The sequence below is a fragment of the Lacerta agilis genome, chromosome 8 (assembly GCF_009819535.1).
Source record: "Lacerta agilis isolate rLacAgi1 chromosome 8, rLacAgi1.pri, whole genome shotgun sequence".
Taxonomy (NCBI): Eukaryota; Metazoa; Chordata; class Lepidosauria; order Squamata; family Lacertidae; genus Lacerta; species Lacerta agilis.
This window is the reverse complement of record NC_046319.1, coordinates 52,186,125-52,210,636: the sequence shown is the minus strand read 5'-3', so window position 1 is coordinate 52,210,636 and position 24,512 is coordinate 52,186,125. Positions and strand designations below refer to the sequence as shown.

Here is a 24,512-nt window from a genome sequence, read left to right as displayed (position 1 = left end):
TACCCATTTCAGTCCAATAAAGTTGTTAACTTTCTGCCGTAGAGTTTGGGGAATTCCAGGCACTTTTACTTTCACTTAGTGCCAGTCCTTTGGCACAGGCAGGCATGGAGAACGTTTAATTGCCATGTTTCAGAAGCTTCAAACAGAAAAAATATGAAAGAGGCAAGAATCAGCTCTCCTTCTCTCGTTTCCTCTCGTTTCCGTGCTTTTGCTCTTTAATGTCTGCAGATTTCTGGTAGGTACCCAGTTCTTGGCTTGTCTGTCTTTGTTTAACAAGGTTTTATGTCCTACGTGACATAACAGAAATCTTCCACTATACATCTCAGCAGGAACATGAGCGAAACTTCGCCAGGTTGGACCTTCGTAGTGGTCTTTTGATTGCTTCCCTGCTCAACTGGTTTTACCTAACTGCAGCACTGACATGTTGCAGTGTTGAGTGCCCCTGTTCAGGATCTCAGCCAGCAAAGTTTTCTTCAGGGATATTCCATTCAACTGCCTCCCCCCCCCCCTGGTTTTCTGCCTACCCAGCCACAAGAGACACTCAGTATTCTGTAGCCACTGAGCACACTCAGTCCTCATTGGGTCTAGATTCAGGTAGGTAGCCATGTTGGTCTGACGCAGTCAAAATATTTTTAAAAAATAAAAAAAATTGTCTAGTAGCACCGTAGAGACCAACTAAGTTTGTTCTTGGTATGAGCTTCCGTGTGCATGCACACTTCTTCAGATACCTTCAGTGTGCATGCACACAAAAGCTTATACCAAAAACAAACTTAGTTGGTTTCTAAGGTGCTACTGGACAATTTTTAAAATATTTTTTATATATATTTCCTCATTGGGTGTTTAGGGTGGGTTTCCCCTCTTTTAGGCTGTGTTTTTCTTGCCAAATACATTTTAAAATGTTTATGATGCATGTTCAGCAACAACCACTATAACAGGGCGGCCCAACTTTTCATACTGAGTGGGCAGCAAGAGTACTTCGACGCAGAACCCACATGCCACACACTGAATAAAATTTCCATATCACAAATTAAAGTGTTCACTATACAGTATATTTAATATTATTTAAAATGCTCAATTAATATATTTAATTAGGTATGTATAATTAAATAAACAATAAATTTAATATATTTAATTATTCAACAAATTTAATGCACAGGTGAATGCGCTTTCGTTAACAACACATGATGCAAAAGATAATTGTTTAAGGGTTTGTGATGTTTTTTTCTTGAATGCTGCTGAGGGCTGCCAGAAAAGACCTTATGGGCCACATGTGGTCTGTGGGCTGCGGATTGCACCACCCTGAACATTTACAGAGGTAAATGCATTGTACATTAAACTAAATAATAGGTAATATCAGTGCTTTTTTCTAAAAAAAGAAAAGAAAAAGTGTTTAGGGGGTACTCTCATTTTGACTCACGGAAATCACCATTTTATAGTTCAAACCAGGAAAAATAAATTCAGTAAATGGACAAAAGTACAAAGATTCATAAAATGTTTAGGGGTGTGCATACCGCTGCGTCCCCCCAGAAAAAAAGCACTGGGTAATATCCTCAAAACTTTGGAGTGGAGGGTGGCAGCCAAGAGTAGTTCCAACAAGGCATGTGGATTTATGTTTTCATGGATTGTGTTGCACTTAGTGCATAACAAAAAAGGTCCACTTTTAAACAGATTGATCATAATCCTGCCTATCATTTCTTACTCGAATCCTTTTGGTTGGTTTGCCCATTCAAGCAAATACTTTAACCAGCCAGTCATCTAATGTTGGCAATCAATTCCTACCCGCCCCCTGTAATGAGCAATAGATGTACAGGCTGCACCCAGTAAGTAACAAGCCTTCTCCCTCTTGTCTTTTGGAACTGACTCTCTTCCATTTCATCCCCAGGAAGTTTCAGCTGACAAAATAACTCTCTGCAAATGGCAGACATTACTCCCTGGCACAGATAATATGAAACCCGCAATGTAACATTCCCCCTGAACCCGGAATAAGCAGGACCACTCCAACAGAGTTGCTTTTGCAGAATGACGACGGTAGGAGGGGCCAGCTTGCTGTGATCTTCTTAGGGTTGGTGGATAAGAGAATCACAGGGAATGGAAGAGGGTGTAAAAGGGGCCACAAGGGCATTTTTTAAAAAAATCCCTTCATAGAACCATAGAATTGGTGAGTTGGAAGGGGTTCTCAAGGGCCATCTAGTCCAACCCCCTGCAATGCAGGAATCACAGCTGAAGAATCCCTGACAGATGGCCATCCAACCACTGCTTCAAAACCTCCAGTGAGGGAGAGTCCGCCACCCTCTGAGGGAGTTCATTCCATGGCCAAACAGCTCTTACTGTCAGATCAGTTTTCTGATATACGTATTTGCACGAATTGTTAGCTGCGTTAGATGAGTAGAAATCCATTATTTAATTACAGTTATTCAAACCGACATTCACCGTGTTAACAAGTGATATATTTCACAAGAGGTTTTTTTTAAAAAACTAGAGGTTTTTTAAATTTTATTTTTATTTGTTAAAGCAAACACTGTGGTTTATTGCCTATGGGGTGCATTTGAAGGAAGGGTGGGATTGACATTTATGGTGTTATGAGTTTTTTTTGGGGGGGGGGCAGATCCTCATAAATTTCTGGGTCTAATAAAAGTTAAAATTAATCAATGCTTGGAGGGTTAAACTGAAAGTTAGACTTTAGATAGCTGGACTCAGCCTTCCCTCTCCAGGAAACCGTCTGACAGAGGAGCCATCAAAAGATAACAAGGAATGGCCAAGTCATTGACCAAAGACAGAGAGAGGCACCTTCAGCAAGACTAAGGCTATATGCCCCAGCCTGCTCTTTGACATTCAGTGAGTGAACAGTCTGTGTACACTCAGACTAGCTGATCTGTGCAAATCAAGAAGTGGTTTTCACACAAATCTTTCACTCAACTCATTTCTCTGTAGAGATAGCTTGTGTTCAGTGTAATGTGTGAACAAGCCTTTCATTTTGGGCCTTAAAATCCTGGCAGGGCCTATGTGCTAATGTTTGCTTCAGCAATTTGCATCCATTTCATCTTTCTTCTCTTTTCCTTCCAGCCTCCATTCTGGATGGACGATGCAGACGTCCAGAAGGCCATCAGGAATGCTTGGCCGCAGCTGGTGCACTTCCTCAGTCAGCATCCAGAGTGGGTCCTGAGAAAAGCCAAGCAGCTTCTCCCAGGGGTGGCCCTGAATGAGATTGAGGGGACAGCCAGTTCCCACGAGAAGGTCTCACTGGTCCTGAACATGTTTCTGAAGGCTGCAGATGTCAATGCTCCCGTCTTCAAAGCCTTTGTACAAAGTGTCTGCATGGAATGCAACCTCCCCATGGATCTGGAAATAGTCTTCATGAGTGTGTCAGGAGAAGGTCAGAAGAGGGGACAGAAAGTGACATCATGGGTTGTGTCTCAGTGATGCTTTTTTATCCCAACAAAAACAAATGAATCATTCTTAAGGCCAGTGCACACACCCCACATGAAATGTGATGCAGGAGATGTGCAGAGTGACTCCTTCCAGCTTTTAGTTTAAATTTAAAGCAGCTGAGAAGAAGTCTCGGCCGGTGGGGTAGTGGTCTGGGATCATGGAAAGTCAAATCCCCATTACTTTTTTTGCATCAATGTTTATGTCTCCAGCTTTCTGGTGCCACCCAGTCAGTGTGGAAGGGGAGCTTTTTAGCCCCTGTATGCTGGAAAACAAAGCATTTAGGGACATAGAAGACACAAGGAGCTTCAGTTTCAAGTCAACGGGGTGCAAGTTCTGTTACATCCAATGCAAATTCATGGAAAACGCAGCACAAGATATTGAACCGCTCCAAATCATTTTCTCTGGGACCTGCACCAAAAATAGTAGATCTTGCTCAAGCTGCTTTTCTCAGTTAAAAAGACACTGGGTTCCCAGATCTTCTCTCCTGCAGAGATAAAAGTGCTTGGGGGTTTCGTTCAATGCTGGATGCTCAAAGTTTTCTCAGCAGATGGGCCTCTGAACACAGATAATTTGAAAATTACTGCAATAGTGAAAATGCCTTCTGGTTCATGCCCTACACTGAGCAGAGAGTTGGCTGGAAGACCTCCCATGTCCCTTTGATCAGCTCTCAAAATGCTTATACTTCTATATGCTGCTTTTAATTGCAACTGAAAGGGAATTCATGGTGGTCCTTGGGCTCATGGTAGAGTCCAGCTGTGCTAGACAAGGAATGACCACCCTTTAGATAAGCAATCCATCAGGTGTTGGCCTCGTATGGTCAAAGGCCTGGAAACAATGCCTTATGAGGAACGGCTTAGGGAGCTGGGTATGTTTAGCCTGGAGAAGAGAAGGTTAAGGGGTGATATGATAGCCATGTTCAAATATATCAAAGGATGTCATATAGAGGAGGGAGAAAGGTTGTTTTCTGCTGCTCCAGAGAAGCAGACACGGAGCAATGGATTCAAACTACAAGAAAGAAGATTCCACCTAAACATTAGGAAGAACTTCCTGACAGTGAGAGCTGTTTGACAGTGGAATTTGCTGCCAAGGAGTGTGGTGGAGTCTCCTTCTTTGGAGGTCTTTAAGCAGAGGCTTGACAGCCATCTGTCAGGAATGCTTTGATGGTGTTTCCTGCTTGGCAGTTGGTTGGACTGGATGGCCCTTGTGGTCTCTTCCAACTCTATGATTCTATGATTCTATGATTCATATGGTGACTCCAGTGGTGTCTGGTGCTCATTGGTGCTGATAGGGCAGAAGGCATGGAGCCCAACCATAGGTGGCGCCAGGGCCAGTGACAGGCAGATAATTGGGCAGGACTGAGGTTGGTTGGGCAGCGTTTCCTTTGCCCTAATGGGCCAGCCTCTACATAAATCTGGTACTAATGCATACAGACAGATGTGCACAAATATACAGAATACACTTTGTTATGAAATACTGCCTCTTGCGCTGATTTAAATTGATGATTCCAGGTCATGTGACACAAGGACAAGAGGATTTGAAAGGAGCTTCAGCTTTGTTCCCGTCGACATCAACAAGTAAGATTGCTCTTGGTGAAATGCAATTGGTGGTTTGAGGTAGGAGAGCTGTCCTGGGAAGGGCCCAAGTCAACCTTGGAGCAGAATGCTTGGGCTCACTCCCCTTGAGGCTCTGGCAGTGTTGGACTGCTGCTAAGGACCCTTTCATTTTTGTGTTCCTTGAGAAAAGCAACTGTTCCTAGTCAAGAAACAACCACACAATGCACCCCAGTGTACTTTATTTCATTTTATTTATTTCATTGATGGGGGGGGGGAACCCTCAACAACCCTCAACTGAGGGTTCCTCCCCTGCTACAGATTAGGGAATGAGACAGAGACAGTAATTAATTTGGGAAAACGGGGCCTTCCCAGGGTCTGATCCAAGACTTTGAAATTCCCTTCCTAGAGAAGTTAGACTGGGTCCCCTTTGTGTCCTTCGGCCAGCAGGTAAAGACTTCCTTTTTCCTAGTTTTTAAGGAAAGGACCGGTGCTCTTGATGTTTTTATTGTAATTATCTGTATTCTTAATAGATCTCTCTTTTTTTGGGTGGGTGTGTTTTTAATTGCTTTTAAATTACTGTCTTTTGCATGTTTTTTAGCCGTTTCTATTTTATCTGTAAGTCACATTGAGTCATGGTCTACAAAAAAAATGCAGAATATAAATAAATTGTGTGTGTGGATGCCCGATGATTACTTAGTCACAAATCAATCTGGCTTCTAAGGCTGCGTACACACCCTACACCCCCCCCCCCCAAGAATCCTGGTAACTATAGTTTACTTATAGCACTATAATTCCCAACACTCTTACAAAGTAGAGTTCCCAGGATTCTTTGTGGGAGGGGGTGTGTGCTTTAAATGTGTGCTGTGGATGCATGTGGTTTCCCTTTGCACATTGATGATGTCAGTGTGTTTTGCTGAAATTGTGTTCAGGGGAACGAGCCAGGGAGAAAGTCTCTTGCTGAAGCCCAATTCCTATGAAAGGAAGCTGGTCTCAGGCCCCTGCCATCTGCAAAGATGTGATGCCACCGTAATGTCACTGTTGCCTTTGTCGCCCTACAGGACTTGAAAGACGCCGCCCATGCAGCAGCCCTGCCAACAACAACAATGGCAAACAGTCCAAACAGCTGCGGCTAGGCAAGTTGTTATTTATTCCCATCATCATCATCATTATTATTTATTAAATTTATAAGTCACTTTTTCTTGGTAGGGCAACCCAAAGTGACTTACACAAAAACCCCAACCCCATGCAAGCAAGCAAGCAAGCAAACAAACAAACCCTCCGCATACATACATTAAAAGGGGGTGGACAGAAAGCATTAAGAAGTGTGCATTTTATAAAAGAAGTATGCACAAAATGTGTACTCTCGGGCAAAATGGGGTAGAACAGAACTCTGACAGAATGCCAGCAAGGCTTCAACAAGATGGAATTGGCTGCTCAGCCCAACCTTAACTCTTTGTGGGTTTTGCTCTAATTCCCAACATTCTTTGGCCGAAGCCATAGCAACAAAATTAGTTTTCATGTAGTGTGGTTTTATATTTGCTCCTTTCCCCCCTCCTCCATGTTTTATCAGATTCCGCTGAAAGATATCGGCAGCTCATCACCACCTCGATGCTTCAGAGATACGGAATGAGCAGATCAGCAGAAGCAACTGAACCCAAAGCTCAGCCGTCGCCTTTCAGCCAAACCTTCGTCAACCTGGTGATTCGTCAGAGCAAAGGTGGTCGGATGAGGGAAAGGTGGGAGAAAGCAAAGGAGGGTCCGATAGCTCTGCATGATGCAGAGGAGCACAGGAACGCCACCCTGAGACTGACTGAGCTTTTTGAAAGTGTCCACATGGGGACCACCAAGGTTGTCCTTCTTCTGGGAAAACCAGGGATGGGGAAGACAAGGCTCATGCACAAGATCTGCCAACAGTGGGCAGAGGGAGGCCTCCCACAATTCCAACTGATCTTCTTCTTTGAGTTCCGACAGCTGAACCTGATCAGCAGGAAACTCTCTCTCCAAGAACTTCTCTTCGACTTCTTCCTGAGGCCAGAAGATTGTCCTGATGCTGTGTTTGAGCACATCCTAGAAGACGCCCAGCACACGCTGGTGATATTTGATGGGCTGGACGAGTTTGTGGAGAACGTCCAGGTCCCAGGTCCTCCTCACACTATCTTCCCAGATCCTCTCAAACCTCTCTCCGTATCAGACCTTTTTGCAAGTCTTTGCCTTGGGAAATTCTTGCTAGGCTCGACTGTGCTGGTCACGACCCGTCCAAAGATAGTCCCAGATGCTTTATTGAAAACGGACACCCTCCTGGCGGAAATCTGGGGCTTTGACCGTGAAAAGGTGGAGGAATATGTTGGCAATTTTTTCCACCAGCATTCCCTCAAGGAGAAAGCCATCGCTCACTTGAAAAGCAATGGCAAACTCCTGAGCATGTGTTATATCCCCGCCTTGTGTAACATCGTCTGCATTTGCCTAGAGTATCTGCTCCTCCACGATGCAGGGAGAGTCCAGCTCCCTCAAACCATGACCCAGTTCTACATCAAGATGCTCCTCACCTTCATAGGCAAGAATCAGAAGCTGAAGGCTTTGAGCGAAGAAGTCGACTTGAGTCAACACGAAGGAACTCTCGCAGGCCTCTCTGAGTTGGCCTTCAAGGGCCTGGAAGGAAATAAGATGTTGTTTTATGCTGGCGAGGTCCCAGAAGACGTGAAGGATTTTGCTTGCCTGTATGGGCTCCTGGTGTCCTTTGAGGTAAAGACCAGCAATGGACACACACAGGCTGGCTACACTTTCGTCCACTTCAGCCTGCAAGAGTTCTTTGCGGCCCTCTTCCTGCTGACAAGCAAAGCAGTCGATGGCAACTTCCTGAAGCAGAAGTTCTTCCTCAGGTCCAAGTGGACGATGAAGAGGGAAGCAAGGGTGCCCTTCACAGAGAACTGCCACGTCTTCCTGTCTGGCCTCTCCTCCCAAGGGTGCCAGAAGTTCCTCAGCTCTTTAGCCGGGCATTGTGAGGCCCAGGTCCAGGAGCGTCAAGCCATCATTGTGCAGATGCTGAAGAAACTGGGGGATGCTTCTCTCACAGGGCCTAGGATAGCTGAGCTGTGCCACTGTGTCCATGAGACACAAGACCAGGAACTGGCCCGGCACATCGGGAAGCAGCTAAACTTCAGGTATCAGTTCAGAAACTTCCGGCTGATGCCGCTGGACATGGCTGTCCTGGCTTTTGTCATCAGCAGCAGCCATCCTCACTTGGTATGCCTGGACTTTGTGGGATGCCCCATGGAAGTGGACTACCTGGGTGTCTTCGGCAGCTGTGAAAATATAAAGAGCCTGAGGTAAGAAGCACAGGCCACCCTGACACGTCAGGCTCTAAAGAGGGTGAGGGATCAGGGCCTCTCCAAAGGTTGCTGGACTGCAGTTCCCAGCATCCCTGAGCATCGGCCACGTTGGCTGGGGCTGTTGGGAGTTGAAGTCCAACAACTGGAGGTCAGCAGATTCTCCATCCTTGCATAGATGAATAGGTGCACACTAGTCTTCATTATTATTATTCACCTCACTTCTAATTTGTATACTTTCTTTCTGTATTACTATACATGTGGCGGTTTACAGCCTGAAGAAACAAAATAGACATCAAAGATTTCTTCCCCACCCACCAACACAAGCTCCCAGAGTGAGTTACATTTTAACAGTGTAAAAACACAATGCTAAAAATCAGTTAAAGTGTTATTGCACTCATGTCCTGCTAGCAGGTTTCCCATTGGTGCATCTGGTCAGCCACTGTTTGAACAGGATGCTGAACAAGGTGGGCCATTGGGCTGATCCAGTAGGCTCTTACGTTCTTATGGATACAACTCGTTAAGTCATTTGAAGCAAGTCATTAATATGGAGCAACCATGGGGAAAGATACTAGCCGCCTGCTGCAAGAATCAGGTGCTGAGCTCCTTATCCAGCTAGCCTGGAAGGGAAGACTGGTTGCTATTTTACTAACCACAGTTGCCTTTTGCTTTTGTTCTTAGCTTTAAGAGTAGGAGATGTGGGAATGAGTTTGCCGCTGTCCTGTCCAAGACCCTGCCGAAGATCACATGCCTGACAACTTTCCAGTAAGCATTGCCCCAATGTCACATGACCTGTTTTTAATCTTTTAGTGCATTTTAAAATTCAAACCACCAGCTACATTTTGAGCAATAGCGTCCGCGATGTAGAGGCGAAACTTCAGTGGCCCTCTGATAAGATAAGATAAGATAAGATTTATTTATTGTCATTGTCCGTATATACACAGTATACACAACAACGAAAATCAAACACCCAAAGACCGGATTTACCATACACATTTGCACATATCTCCAACACTCTCATCCTTATTAAAAGGATGCTTTAGATTCGCTCATCCAACAGGGCAGAGCTCATGTGTTATTTCAGCAACAGACTGAGCCTTATATGGGAGGGACAGCTTCCTTTCAGTTGCCAGCTCCGCCTTTGGTGGGAGGAGCCTCTCCATTTAAAGGGCCCCAGCCTGCATAAGCCAGCATAGACTCTAAAGATGGTGGCTCCTCAAGGAACCTTCATATTAGCTAATTGTAGATGAGAGGGGGTGGCTATTTCTGATTTTTTTTCAATGCTCCTCCCCCACAGAAGAGCTATTACTATTATTAAAATATTGTTTATTAAATCTATATCCTGCCATTCCTCTCAAAGGAGCTCAGGGTAGTGAACTTGAAAATGTTTAAAAAGCACAATGAAAACAGCACATTTTTTTAAAAAAAATTAAAAACCATATAAAAATATTTTGAACAGCCAGGGATGATGAAGTTTTCAGAATATGACCTAGGAGACCTGGGTTCAAATCCCTGCTGAGCCATGAAGCTCACTGGGTGACAGACACCAACTTGTGAGGGGGATTGGGGGCCCTGACATTGCCACCAGCTGGGGGCTGCTTCCCCCCTCCTTCCCCTCTATGGTAGGAAGAGAAGGAGGCACTAGCCATTGAAGCCACACTGTTGCCGCATTCCTGACTCCTCTGATTCGATATGACTTTTTTAACATTGGGGGGGGCTGCCCCTGCAAACAAATAAGGGGGGGCAAAAGGGTTCAGCCCCCAGGAGTTGGGGCCCCTGCTGCGTGACCTTGGGAGCCAGTAACAGGATCTCAGCGGGACCTACCTCACGAAGTTGTTGTGGGGATTAAATGAGGAGGGAGGGGAGAACCATGTAGGCCACCTTAAGTTCCTTGGCCAGAGCGTGGGGGGGGGGGGAGGTGAGATACAAATGCAGTAAATAAATAAATACATTTAAATGGACTCATGCACCCTCAAAGTTGTTACTTTCTTGGTTGCCGCAGCCAATTCCTATCAGCCATCAAATGTCTGGGTAAACAGGAATGTGTTTCTAAATTTCTCCTGAAAGTCAAAGTGAGGTAGATTGATGCACCTCACCAGCAAGACTGCTCCACAAATGGGGAACCACCACTGAAAAGGCCTTGTCATGGGTCAATGCCCACTGGGCAGTGCCTGGGTGGGACCACCACTGACAGGACCTCCCCTTCCAATAATGGGGCCTGAGGGGGGTTGATACTGGGGGTGGCAGTCCGTTAGGTATCTCTCAGACTGTTTGTTGACGTTACTATAGTGATATCACATTTGGTTTTTCAGGTTTGCCGGTGGAAATATTTCAACCCCAGGACTTGAAGATCTGATGCGAGCTTTTCCAAACTGCCATCAGCTGGAAGACATAAAGTAATTTCACCTGTTTTGTCATGGAGAAAGGTGGCCTGGTGGCCTGTTTTATTAACCAGATGAACATTGGGGAGGCATATTAACCCGTTGCTGCATTTTAGCTTGCAGGACAACAGACTGAAGGGGCAGGAAATGATCAAGACAACAAAAATATTTTCCACTGTGGATAAGCTCAAAAAGCTTGAGTAAGTACATAATAAAAAAGGAAAGGGGGTGGTGGTGCTAAAAAGGAAGTTTCAAGTAATAGTAATATTGAAAACAGATTCGATCAATGGAACATGAAAACAAGTAGACCTCATAAAATTACACGTCTGGCTGGGCATCCCAACCAGTACAGTGAAGAAACCTGCCTGGTGTCAATAGGCAGGGAGTTCCAGAGCACAGGGGCTGCCAGTCTAAAAGACTGATGCTGCAAGAGGCTTAGTGGATGTGAAAAATCATCACACCCAATGCAGACCATCTGGGTTTTAATCTCCGTGGCGGGGAGGGAGGGAGGGAGAGTAGGAAACCTGTATGCCTGCATATAAGACCTTGCTGAGGCATAGCAACAGCAACATTTTGTTTTCTCTCAAACAGCTTAAGCTACAACGAGCTTTCGGTGAGCACCGTCCTCGCTTTTTCCAGAGCTGCTGCTGTTTGTCCAAATGTGACCAAGCTCCATATCAGGTACTGGCTGCCAAGCGCTGCAGAAGAGATTTTTTCTCATTTCCACCTTTTCAAATGCTCCTTTTCACTTCTGCAACATTGGAGCTAATCTGTTAATACTCTGCTGTCATCTGTAGAACCTGTGACTAAGAAGTGAATAATCTGGGCCCGTTTCAGTCTGGCTTCAGGCCCAGTTTTGACCCCCCAAGAGCCTTAACTGACTTGGTTGATGGACTTTATTGGGAGAGAGAAGGGAGAGAGTGAACCTCCTGTTTTCCCTTAGTCTCTCAGCAATTTTGAACACCACGGATTAGGGTATTCTCCTGGAGCAGTATAGTGGGTTGCGGGAACAAGGGACATAGTGAAATGGTGATTCCATTCCTACCTAACACATGAACCAACTTCTAAGAAGAGAATGTATAATACAAATATATTGGCAATATTTTCCAACATGTAGCATTTAAAATGCTAACTGGTTTCCACCTCGTGAAAGCATTGGGGAGTATAAACCATCTATTGCTTTCCATTTTTTCCTGCTCTCGCCTCCTTCCACATGCCGCCCAAATGTGCTCCTCAGTAGGAGTGGTAGAAGACTTTGGTTCAGTTTGCATTTCACAGAATCATAAAATCTTAAGAGTTGGAAGGGACCCCAAGGGTCATCTAGTGCAACCCCTTGCAATGCAGGAATCTCTAAAGCATCCATGACAGATGGCCATCCAACCTCTGTTTAAAAAAACTCAAAGGAAGGAGAGTGCACCACCTCTTCCACTGCTGAACAGCTCTTACTGTCAGAGAGTTTTTCCTGAATGTTTAATTGGAATCTCCTTTCTTGCAACTTGAAGCCATTGGTTCGAATCCTACCCTCCACAGCAGGAGAAAACAAGCATGCTCCCTCTTTCATGTGACAGCCGATATTCGAAGATGGCTATTGTATCTCTTCTCAGTCTCCTCTTTTCCAGGCTAAACATACCTAGCTCCTTCAAGCGCTCCTCATAAGGTTTAGTTTCCAGACCCTTCTTGATCACCTTGGTTGCCCTCCTCTGCACACGTTCCAGCTTTAACATCCTTCTTATATTGTGGTGCTCAGAATTGGACACAGTATTCCAAGTGTGGTCTGACTAGGCAGAATAGAGTGGTACTATTACTTCTCTTGATCTGGACACTGTACTTCTGTTGATGCGGCCTAGAATAGCATTCTGTTTTGCACTTTTCAAAACATTCAGAGGATTGAAACACAGCCATCCTTCAAAATTCACATTTTCCTCCAAATTTTCCAAAGCAGTTCTGCAGCCAACTAAATCTGTACAAAAATGTAGATGGTGAAATGTGCATAAAAATGTACAGTATATATTACTGGGGGGAAAGTAGGTTTGTGAGAACTAATTGATATGCATTCTAAAGCAGATGGAAAATATAAATATTAGGGGAAATGTGCTTTGTAAAAATGGTCATCACTTAAACACTGATGACTTTTCACGAGGTCTTTGCAGTCAGTTACAGCTGTAAAAATGAGAAACTGTGAGGAACCAAAATTGACAGATTCACCCGTTGTTACTCTTGAGAGTTTGAAGCTCCTCCAGAATGACAAGTGATATGGCACAGGGACTATATTTTCAGGGGATGGAGAGGGAGGGAGTTGATGAAAGCAAAGATGGCAGTCAGAACTTGCACAACCCAGAGCTGTGTTCTATTGGGGAAGGATGCTGTAGGAGAGCTTGAGTCACTGGCAGAGAAACTGCACTTTTTTAAAAAATTAAAAATTTATAGGGTTTTTACAATTTAAAGCACAAAACATTACACATTTTGGCACTGTAGTCAACTCAGTATTAATTAGGGATGGAAGGATCTGTCCATTTCAGTTCTCCTGGCTTCTCATTTTTTCAGCTTTAAATTCAGCTCTTCACATTTTGGAGCAGTTGGTGTTGTTTTTTTAAAGTCCTCATGAAAATTCGTCAGCGTTTTATTGTGAAGTTACCTTAACAAGGGTGTTTTCTTTATGCAGTCTTGATTAATGTGCACATTTTTGCAAGCTATTTCTCTTAATATATCGCTGTATGTTATTTTCTGTCATATCTTCAATTTTATTCACACTTTCCCCTAACACATGCATTTTTGTGAACATTGTTTAGCCTCAGAGCTGCATCACAAAATTCAGATAAGTGCAAATTTCGAAGGCCGGCTCCATTTCGGTTTGCATATTTTTTTCCAGAAATTCTGAATTTGATAGTTTGGCTTTAAATTGCTTTTGTCCTCCAACCCTATAATAACATTACTGCTTTCATCTGTTTTATTTGAGGGAATTTCAAGCATTAATTTTCCATTTATTCACTATTTGTTTACCAGGAAGGATGTTTTGACAGTCTCCTTCACCGGCCAATCCAGTAAAAGTCAGAGGTGAGAGAAGTGGCTTTTCAGGTGTTCCCAGAACATTGTGAATCATGCAGTAGAATTGGTTTTAGGGAAAGTTTGACTGGGATGAACATTGCAAAGGCACTCATGAAGAGGAGACAAGAACTGCTGTGTGGGTTGCTCTGGAGACTGGAACAAGGTGTGTGTGGGGGGGGGGTCAGTGGCAGGAATCTCGGAAGAAGAGAAAGTACTGGAATCTGGGTGAAAGAAGATACAAACAACCCAGAAAAGGTCCAAACAACATTAAATGTGCCTTTGCATAAAGTTCTGGTTTTTTTACAATGCAAATTGCATCACGGGGGGGGGGAACTAATGGGGATCAGAGCAAATGTGGGGCACAGGGAAACTGAAGAACATTAGAAGAGACATGCTTTGAATTTAACCCAGGCTTCCTCAACCTCGGCCCTCCAGACGTTTTGAGACTACAATTCCCACCACCCCTGACCACTGGTCCTGCTAGCTAGGGATCATGGGAGTTGTAGGCCAAAAACATCTGGAAGGCCGAGGTTGAAGAAGCCTGATTTAACCCTTCCTTCCCCTGCTGTGGTCCTCAGGAAAAATATTTCCTCTGAAGATGGTATTTGCTTTGGGGTGGGGGTGAGGCGTGAGTAACCCATTGGCACCATGGGGAGGGGGGCATTTCCAGCAGTGCAGCCCACCTAATTCAAGATGGCAGATAAGGCAAGTCCAACTTTTATCAATCACCACCATTGTTGTTTTGACATTCTGGTGCATGAAAGACCAAGAGAACAAACTTATAAACGTGTTCTTGCATTCAGGTTGAAAGAAGAGGGAATAAAAGAAGAGGAAGGTGTTCCTAAGCCTAGCACTCTAATATTACGGTAAGTAAGTAAATAAAGAAACAAATTTAAGTTTGTGAGGAGCAACTGATATACATTGTAAAGTAGAGGAAGGAAGCCTGTGGCTGAATTATTGTTATTGTTATTTATTAAATTTCTATACTGCCCTTCATCCGAAGATCACAGGGCAGTTTGCAATACAAAAACACAACAATGCATGAGATAATAGCAAATGGAAACAACAACCCTCTGCCCCAGTTTTAAAAAGCCATAGATTGCTTAATTAGCTGAAGGCTTGGGAGAAGAGGAATGTTTTTGCCTCGCGCTTACAGATATGTAACGAAGGGGCCTGGGGAGAGCATTCCACAAGTGGGAAGCCACCACAAAAAAGGCCTGTTTTCATGATGCTGCCCTCTGGACCTCTCACGGAGGAGGCACACGAAGAAAGGCTTCAGATGATGACTGCAAGGTCTCAGTCATTTCATATGGGGAGAAGTGGTCTCCAGGTACAGCCCCTACAACTCCCATCAGCCAATGTGAGTTGGGAGTTCAGCAACGTCTGGAGGGCCAAAGGTACCCCATACCCATCTTAATGGGTGTCTTATATCCATATTTACAGATTGCAGGATTGCCAGTTTGATTCCCAGTGGGCAGAGGAGCTGGCTGAGGTTCTCCAGAGGTGTTCCCACCTTTCCGAAATTGAGTAAGTTCCCTCTTCCTCCAAACTGGTGCTAACTGAGTGAGCCCTTTGGATCAACCATGTTATTAAACTGTGGAAAACAAATGTCAGTTTGTCAGGTAACCAACTCGGTGATGAAGGATGCAGGAAGCTGATGAAGATGGTGCCCAGAATGTGCATTTCTGGCCCTCTGAAGTAAGTGTTTCCTGAGAGTTTGCTTGCACCAGGTTGGGAAAGGCTGCCTTCAGCATACAAAGTGTGTGTCCTGTGAGAAATAGTGAATGTAGCAAACTGCCTTAAAGCAGGTCAGATTGTTTGCCTCTAACCCTTCAAGTAGGCTGGGTCTGTTGTGTCTGCTTGCACTAAGAATGCCATCTCTGTGTCCTTGGTGAGGGAAGTGACATGACTGGCTGCGACGAACCTCCACTTCACACCCTCCCCTTGTTACTAAGTGAATTTCTAATCAGGTGTTCTGGGTCAAATATCAATCCACCCCACCTGTCCCTCTGAGGTCCGTCTGTTGTGTCAATCCCCTTTTATTAATAATTTGGGAATCTCTTAGTAACGGGAGTTTTCCTGTCCAGCGGCTGTGGCTGGTTATATCCTCTGCTCTGGGCTTCAGGGGTTAAACTCTTCTTTGCCTACAGTTCGGGGTCTCTCTTTCATTAGATCCCTCACTATATCAGTTAGCTAAGCCCTCTTAGCAACTCTGTGGCAATGCCAAGGTTTCCGCCTGCTAGCCCCTCCTGAAGGAACTCCAAGACACAAACTATCACCCTGCAGGTCAGTTTTGTCCTTTCCCTGAGTTCACCTCATGAGTATACATAACTCACTGGACCAAATGAACGACGATATTTTCTTAGCTCAACAATAAGAAGTCTTTATTTCTTCCAGAACATAACGGTTTCAGTAATGGTTTATAAGCTTAGTTTCATAACAGTGTAAACTCTTTCTTTCAATATCATATACACATCTTCAACGTATCCCAACCTATCCTAACCTACCCACCACTATCCTGGACCCACGCCCTCCTTCTTCCAGTCACCACTCTCTCTCTCTAACGGCTGCTCCCTCCTTTTAAAGAGCGGAATGTCCCGCCTCCCAAGGGATATCTGCCACTGAAACTGGGGTGCCCATTAACTCATAAAACACTGTGGGTTTCTGAACATCCCTTAACTTAGATCTGATTCATTACACTGGCCCATTGTCTGGTCTACCCCCTGACAACCCCCCAGAGAGAAAGAGGATTCCTCATATCTGATCAGAGAAGTGCTGGAGATGCAAAGAGGTGGAGGGAACATTCTTTCATATGTGGTGGACTTGTAAAAGGGTAAAAGAGTATTGGGAAATGATCCATAATGAATTGAAAAAAAATGTTTAAAATTACTTTTCCAAAAAAAACCCAGAGTCCTTTCTGTTGGGGATAATTCAGACTGAAATTCCCAGGTGTCAAAAAAGGTTACTTATGTATGCTACTACTGTGGCCCGTGTTTTGCTAGCCCAAAAATGGAAAATGAGTGAGGTCCCAACCAAAGAAGAATGGCAACGTAAATTGACAGATTGTGCACAGCTTGCAGACTTAATTTATAGAATAAGAGAAGATTGGAAAATGTTTATTGAATATGTGGGAAATAATTGTGTACAGATGAAAATGCTGGCAGCATTAAGATAAATTCAGTAGTGTAAATAAGTTTTGGTGGATGCAATAATGGAATACTGAATGGTATAGTTTTTGTAAAATACGCAGTGATTTATTATATGTAAAATGAACCATGGAAAGAGAGGAAGGGAAGTCCTTGGTATCTTAAGGATGTAAAAATGAGTATTTTAAATTGTAAAACAGAAAATTTAATAAAAACTATCTATGAGGGAGAGAGAGAGAGAGAGAAGAAGAAGAAGAAGAAGAAGAGGAGGAGGAGGAGGAGGAGGAGGAGGAGTTTGGATTTGATATCCTGCTTTATCACTACCCGAAGGAGTCTCAAAGCGGCTAACATTCTCCTTTCCCTTCCTCCCCCACAACAAACACTCTGTGAGGTGAGTGGGGCTGAAAGACTTCAGAGAAGTGTGATAGCCTAAGGTCACCCAGCAGCTGCATGTGGAGGAACGGAGACGCGAACCCGGTTCACCAGATTATGAGACTACCGCTCTTAACCACTACACCACACTGGCTCTGACAGTCCACTCAGTGCCTCCTCTTGCCCTTCCCAGCCTGCTAGGCCCCTCCCTGGAATCCAGTTCCACATTCTTATCCCAGTCCTGCTCCCCCTGTAACCAGCCTTGCTAAGATGTCTTCACAGGACTCACCACAACTGAGACCTTCTGCATTCAAAGCATGTGCTCTACCTCTAAGCTATGGAGACTCCCTGGAGCAAATGAAGCTGCATTGTGTTGGCTCAAACCATTGGTCTGTCTTCCACTCCCAATTGAGAGCAACTTTCCAGGGTCAACACCAGAGGTCCTTTAAAAAGGAAGAAGAAGAAGCAGCTCTGCTGCCTGCAATTATTTTGAAGTAGAAATTCAAGAGATTTAATCTAAGAACATATAGCATATTCCACCTTTATGTTATTAAGACCTCCAGTAGTGTGGTGTTTATTGCTGCAGGACTTTCCTGAAGCTAATGTGTTTGGGGTGGGGTGTTGTTTTTTGGTGATTTTATTTCCTGCAGTTTAAACAATAACCAGCTGTCCCTGAAGAGCATCTTCTGTCTCCTGGAGTCAATGAGTCTTTGTCCAAATATAGTGAAGCTTAATGCCAGGTAAGCATACATTCGATCAAGAAAAGGTGCTCATCTCTTATTGACAGCACAATCTCCCTCCCTCTTCCCTGCACCAAGTCATTGTGATATTCCATGGCATGTAGAAGCAACTTTTAGGAAGCAGGGTGTAACAGCTCTCTTCATTTCAGTCATTCCTACTATATGATATGTAAAATTCTGCCAGCCTGGGTCCATCCATTTAAAGCTCAGCGCACACACTGAATGTACTTTTGCCTGGAAGGAAAGTGCCCTTCTCCTTAAACAGATAGTCACCGTTAAACTTGCATAAACCACTACACCACACTGGCTCTCCTACTGGCTAGTTGACTCCTGGGGTGGAGAGATCTTTAGGGAGATGGGGACTTACTTAACAGTTTCGCTAAGACCAGGGATGCTTGGTTTGCTTAAGGAGGCTGCAATGCCTTTAATGAAGCCAAGAAAACACAGGGAATGCTGGGGGGCGGCGGGGGGTGGGGGGTGGCAGAGTTTGTGTTTGGCCCCTCGCCTTCCCCCAACATTCATTGACCATACCCTCTGCTCATTCTGAATGATCTTGTGGCATTTCCACATGGTTGAAATTAGGGCTGCCATTCAGTTTAAAACAATCCTGATTGATTTTATCCATTTTAGTTATTTGATATATTACAGTGCAGTCATAACCATGTCTCCTCAGAAGTGACTCCCGTGGAATTTGGTGGGGTTAAACTTCCAGATGTTAGGACTGCAACCTTGATGAATCCTAGAATCATATGTCACTATAAAAGCATGGGACTTGCCCTTGTTGAAGGGAACAGGGGCAGCAGCAGGCATGATCCCGAACTATATTCCATGCAGATGTCCTACCCTGATCCAAACTTTGCCTAGGGCTAGGAAAGGAAACAACCGTCCTGTTTTTGCAGTCTTTTCAGCCTCCTGTTCAGCAGGCAGATTTTGGGTTTGTGTTCAATTAAACCAGGTGCAGCATTATGGAAATCTCTCTCTCTCTCCTATCTTTAGTGTTCATCACCAAACTGCAATCTTGACCCTCGTTGACAAAGACATTGCTGGCGGTGCTCAGCCCAGGTACGTCATCACAAACCTTGCTTGTAGCTTTTCTGGAGTGAGAAGGATCACAAGCCCCAGGTTCAGGTAGTCCAGTTAGCCAAGCCAAGGCTTTGCACAGAGCAAAGCAGGAAACGGTCTGGAGGAAGGGCAAAGCCTTGATGATCTCTTCTCTTGCTCTCTCATTTGCAATAAACCTTGGTCTGGCTTAGCCACACTTGCAAACTTGGTCAGTTGTGCATGTTCATATTGCCACTGCTAGACAGTTATGTCCCGTCACAAACCTGTATATTTCCTTCCTTCCCCTTCCCTATCCCCCTTTAGTAATGCTTTCCCATTTTGTCCTTGCTGCAGGAGTTCCTCATTTAACACTGACCTGTCAAGCACAGGTGGACATCTCTTGGTGGCAACAGCGAGGAAAATACGGTACGGTGACCTCCATTGCTTCTGCTTACAGTTTATTTCTCTTAGAGGTATAATGGCTCACTGCATGCTAACATGGTTGCAGGGCAGGCACGGGGAGGGGGTCTTATATCAGGGACACTGGCAGAGAAGAAGAAGAAGAAGAGCAAGAAGAGTTTGGATTTGATATCCTGCTTTATAACTACCCAAAGGAGTCTCAAAGCGGCTAACATTCTCCTTTCCCTTCCTCCCCCACAACAAACACTCTGTGAGGTGAGTGGGGCTGAGAGACTTCAGAGAAGTGTGACTAGCCCAAGGTCACCCAGCAGCTGCATGTGGAGGAGCGGAGACACGAATCCAGTTCCCCAGATTACGAGTCTACCACTCTTAACCACTACACCACACTGGGATCCAGAAGCCTTTTTCCTCTGCCTCAGGATGGTAGCTTTTCCTGAGAAGGGAGCTGTTGGCTGCTGGACTTCAGCACCACCACCGAGGATGGCCAGAAGGTGGTTTTGGAGTTCTCAGTTCAGCAGACACCAGGTGGTGCAAGGAACCATGGTGGTTTTACCTGGCCTTATAAAACTCTTGGCTGTGATCCAACTCCTCGGTCATTGAGGCATTGAACACCTGATACTGCCCATCTCTGCCTGCTGGTCTGCCGGTAGGGTTGGAGAGATCAGTTTATTTCTGGTTCCATGTCCATGTTGCATGTCAAAACAAAATAAAATAAAAAATTCCTTCCAGTAGCACCTTAGAGACCAATTAAGTTTGTTCTTGGTATGAGCTTTCGTGTGCATGCACACTTCTTCAGATACCCTTGATATGAGCTTTTGTGAACTTAATTGGTCTCTAAGGTGCTACTGGAAGGAATTTTTTATTTTATTTTGTTTTGACTATGGCAGACCAACACGGCTACCTACCTGTAACATGTTGCATGTGTCCACTCTGTTTCATTTCTGCATTAATGTGCAATTAAAAAATCAATATTAAAGCCCACATGTTTTGTTTCTTTATTTCTTTTATTTAAATAATTTCAGTGCCACTTTATCTCTCCAAAGAATTTTAAAGCTGTTTACAGCCTATCTTAATACATCAGAACATCTGTGGGATGCTATCCTCATGCAGACATGCCTGGAGCTAACTTTGAAAATTATTCAGCGTTTTAGTGTGCAATTCTCCCAAGGAGCATATTTTTGTGTATGGTTTTGACTAATGCACACATTTTTCCAAGCAGTTTCTCCTAATATAATGCATTTCGTATGTTGTTTTTCACTAACTTAATTCATTTCCATGCACCCTTTCCTCCTAATACTTGCATTTTTGTAAACACTGGTTGGTTGGAGAGCTGCATCGCAAAAATTGGATAAGTGCAAATGTGGAAAGAAGGCTGTGTTTTGGTCTTTGTGGAGATTTGGAAAGTGTGAATTTGATAGGTTTGGCTTTAAATGCAGACGGAATCAATTTTCACCCACATCCCTAAGCAGGGCCAGTAGTTAAGGTGTGATGGGAGCTGATCTCTAACAACCTATGTAGGGAAACCAAGTTAGGCTGGGAATGTCTCCTGTCTGGAATCTTGGAGAGCAGCTGCTGGTCAGTGCCAACAGTACTAAGGTGGACGGACCAAACACTCTGACTCTGAGTCTAGAGCAGCTTCCTGTGTCCCTGGTGAAAACACACCTGGTTTTAGAGCACCTGGAGAATGATTTGCCTTCTCTTCCAGCTTGGCGGACAATAATTTTCAGGATGGAGATCTGAAGAACTTGTGCTTGGCCTTGAGGAGGTGTACTGGTGTAACTGAGTTAGAGTAAGTTCCTTTTTTATTTTCATAATTATGCCTTGCACTGAATAACCAGGTTTTGGTGAACATTGACATTCACATGCCAACACAAACAATTCCATGTAAATGTCATGAATGTCTGAAAAGGGTGTACAGGCATCCCTACTTTTTGGGTTCATTGATGTTCTCCTTGCTGTGTATCATTCCGTCTTCCATGAGGAAGAATGGAAATGAAAATAAATTGTACCTAATATAATTCATTCTGCCAGAAAAGTCATATTATAATGTATAAATACAAAGTGGAAGATTAATTTTGCCTTCCTTTCAATTGTAGCTTGTCCAGTAATTCTCTGGGCGACCCAGGTGTCTTGAAGGTGGCTGAGCTCCTTCCTCATCTGAACAAATTACGTTCTTTAACGTAAGTGAAAGTCCAGGTTCTCTGTATTTAATTGACCGACAGGAGACAAATCGATGCAAGAGAAAAAGGGCCATTTTGGTGACTGCCCCCAAACTGTGGAACTCCTTGATCAGATTTATAAGATTGATATATTGCTTTATACTAAAAGCAGAAGTCTGGAATCAATTTGCAATGTTTATAAGACAATAAAAATACTAAATAATAACAACTTATTAAACAACACGCAACTTCAGTACAATAACAAATCAATCTAGACATCCGGCCAAGTCTAGATTGAGTAACTGTAACCATTCAATCAAAGTTGCCCATATCTCTGGGAGAATAAAGCCATTATTACCTGGTGCTGAAATTATAGTCCAGCTGGTGCCAAGGGTGTATTCCTGGGGAGAGCATCCCACAGATGGGGAGAGCTTTTGTGGAGGAGTCCTCAGGAGGCTTAGCTGGCCCTCATTCTTGCTATTTTTCACCAGATGGTGAAGACTTAAAAAAATAATAATACTGGCAGGCTTTTGTTCTGAGTACATAATGTTACTATCTCATGATTCTGTTTCATCTGCTGGGCCTGTCTGTTTTCTTTGACATTTTATATTTGCTGGAGTGTATTATATTATGTATTGCTGACATAATGGTTGGTGGAGGCAGTATGTGCCCATAGAATTCCCTGCACAGAGAAACAAAGCATTTCAGGGGGAGAAGGCAAGGCTGTGAGCCTTCTCTCTGAACTGCTACTTTTCTCCCTGTGGGGTATAATTTATTTATTTATTTATTTATTTGGTATGGAGGACCTTTCAGTCATGTGCAACCCAAACGTCCAGGCTGAAGTGGGATGGCCCAAATTATTGCCACCTTGGTGAGAATCAGGACTTCCAGGGGTACATGCAAGATTTTCATAAGGATGGCAATGGGAACTCTCCTACCATTGAGTGATATCCCAAGTTTGCCACACTCTGAATAGCTCTGGAGCGCTGAGTATGATTAATTGGACATCACTTGTTGTGAATTGCAGGCATAGGGCGATTTTGATTGGGGTTGTGGCCAGGGCGAAGTTAGTTAGTTAGTTTCTTGCATTTATATCCCACCTTTTTCTCCATGAAGCTCAAGGTGGCTTACATGTTTCATTCATACTCGCAACAGACCTATTGAGGAGAGCAAGAGCTTATCAAATACATCCCCGCCTTTATCCAAGCTACAGCTTATGTAACAAAACCAACAGCTCCCCACTTAATGGGCACATGCCACCACCGAGTGAATCTCCAGCCACTAACAGGAGTGCTTTTGTGTAGAACTCAGCTAGCCTGGACCAGGGGCCTTGTAACAACATTTGGGGGGTTGCAGAGTGAGCTCCAAGTTCTCCCCCCACAGTACTACCAACCCCTGATCTGAGCACTTTCTATACAGCAGTTTTCTTCTGCTGCAGACTTGGGTCTCCTTCATGCTTTCTAGGCTGGATCATAACAACGTTTCTATGGACGGGGCCTTTTGCTTGGTGCAATGCTTCGCTGACTTGGAACATATGACGTCTCTGGAGCTATGGTAGGTCCATCAGCTGTTTCTCCTGCCACATAAAATACAAAACCGTGTATATCTCTGGATAAAAATGTATTAATTGTGGAACTAAACTGACAGTATCACAATACAAAAAGTATACATAGATATTTCCTCAGAGGCAAAGCCTATATATATATTGTCAGTTTAGTTCCACAATTAATACATTTTTATCCAGAGATATACACGGTTTTGTATTTTATCTGAGGTACAGATACCGTGACTGTCTGTTGTTGTTTCTCCTGCCAGAGCAGTCTGAAAGGTAATAACATTCCTGCGTTTGGTGGCAGTTTTGCTCATTTGACCCTCCTCCTTTTTTTAAAAAAAGAATATTTTTATTAAATTTGTAGTAAAAAATACAAATGCAGGTAAGCAAAACAAGCAAGAACCGTAAGCAATAACAACCACAAAAGTTGTAGGACTAGCCCTCCCCTCAGTACCCATTTTTCCTTCAAATCTTCCCAACAGCTTATAAAATCTCTCCAGTAACATTAAAACATTTATAAATCATTTTAGGAAAAGGCACTATCGAATATATCTAATTGTTGACTAAAATGAAAAATGACTATAACTGTGGTACAAAACAGTAAAATTTAATCCATCTTAAAAAAGAAGAAGACTACAATACAGGGGTTCCCAGGGAAATATTGTTTGCAAAGATATTGGGGGAAAGGTAACTTATTAAAAACAACAGCAACTGTATATGCAATTTACCAAGGTATTCTAACGCATGTAGTTAAAACAGATTCAATCAAATTCATGAATTCCAAATTGATATTCTAATCTCTTTCTCATTACAGTTTGGGAAGAACCCAGAAAGTTCACTTAACATTTGGGGAAAGAATGAGGTAAAGGTATTCCCTGTTGGTACACCTTGGGGTGGAAGACCATTGACCAGTGGGGTGCCGCAGGATTCTGTCCTGGGCCTAGCGCTCTCCAACATCTTTATAAATGACTTGGATGAAGGAAGGAATAGAGGGGCTGCTCATCACATTTGCAGATGACACCAAACTGGGAAGGGTAGCTAACACCATAGAAGATGGAATCAGGATTCAAGATGAACTTAGCAGATTGGAGAACTGGGGCAAAACTAACAAAATGAATTTCAGTTGGGATAAATGAAAGCTTCTGCGCTTACCCAGGAATAATCAGGTATACAAATATAGGATTGGGGCGGGGGCACATGGCTTGGCAGCTATACGTATGAAAATGATCCAGGGGTCTAAGTAGAACACGAACTTAACGTGAGTCAATAGTGTGATGCAGCAGCAAAAAAGCTAATGTTATTCTAGGCTGCATCAATGGAAGCATGGTGTCCTGATCAAGGGAAGTGA

General features: G+C 43.9%; 1 protein-coding gene across 1 annotated transcript in view; it reads left to right on the top strand.

The window, feature by feature from the left end:
- The first annotated feature begins 76 nt into the window (after positions 1 to 76).
- NLRC5 (NLR family CARD domain containing 5) overlaps positions 77 to 24,512 on the top strand; it is a 47,028-nt gene continuing 22,592 nt past the window's right edge. The window contains exons 1-21 of the mRNA XM_033158680.1: positions 77 to 235; positions 1,883 to 2,028; positions 3,064 to 3,373; positions 4,938 to 5,003; positions 6,041 to 6,115; positions 6,553 to 8,308; positions 8,990 to 9,073; positions 10,621 to 10,704; positions 10,806 to 10,889; positions 11,281 to 11,370; positions 13,693 to 13,743; positions 14,538 to 14,600; positions 15,178 to 15,261; positions 15,349 to 15,432; positions 17,903 to 17,992; positions 18,989 to 19,054; positions 19,388 to 19,459; positions 21,159 to 21,242; positions 21,550 to 21,633; positions 23,077 to 23,166; positions 23,979 to 24,026. Of these exons, the coding sequence (XP_033014571.1) occupies positions 2,020 to 2,028; positions 3,064 to 3,373; positions 4,938 to 5,003; positions 6,041 to 6,115; positions 6,553 to 8,308; positions 8,990 to 9,073; positions 10,621 to 10,704; positions 10,806 to 10,889; positions 11,281 to 11,370; positions 13,693 to 13,743; positions 14,538 to 14,600; positions 15,178 to 15,261; positions 15,349 to 15,432; positions 17,903 to 17,992; positions 18,989 to 19,054; positions 19,388 to 19,459; positions 21,159 to 21,242; positions 21,550 to 21,633; positions 23,077 to 23,166; positions 23,979 to 24,026 (3,374 nt within the window). The 5' untranslated portion in view covers positions 77 to 235; positions 1,883 to 2,019. The remainder of the gene's footprint in view (positions 236 to 1,882; positions 2,029 to 3,063; positions 3,374 to 4,937; positions 5,004 to 6,040; positions 6,116 to 6,552; positions 8,309 to 8,989; positions 9,074 to 10,620; positions 10,705 to 10,805; positions 10,890 to 11,280; positions 11,371 to 13,692; positions 13,744 to 14,537; positions 14,601 to 15,177; positions 15,262 to 15,348; positions 15,433 to 17,902; positions 17,993 to 18,988; positions 19,055 to 19,387; positions 19,460 to 21,158; positions 21,243 to 21,549; positions 21,634 to 23,076; positions 23,167 to 23,978; positions 24,027 to 24,512) is intronic.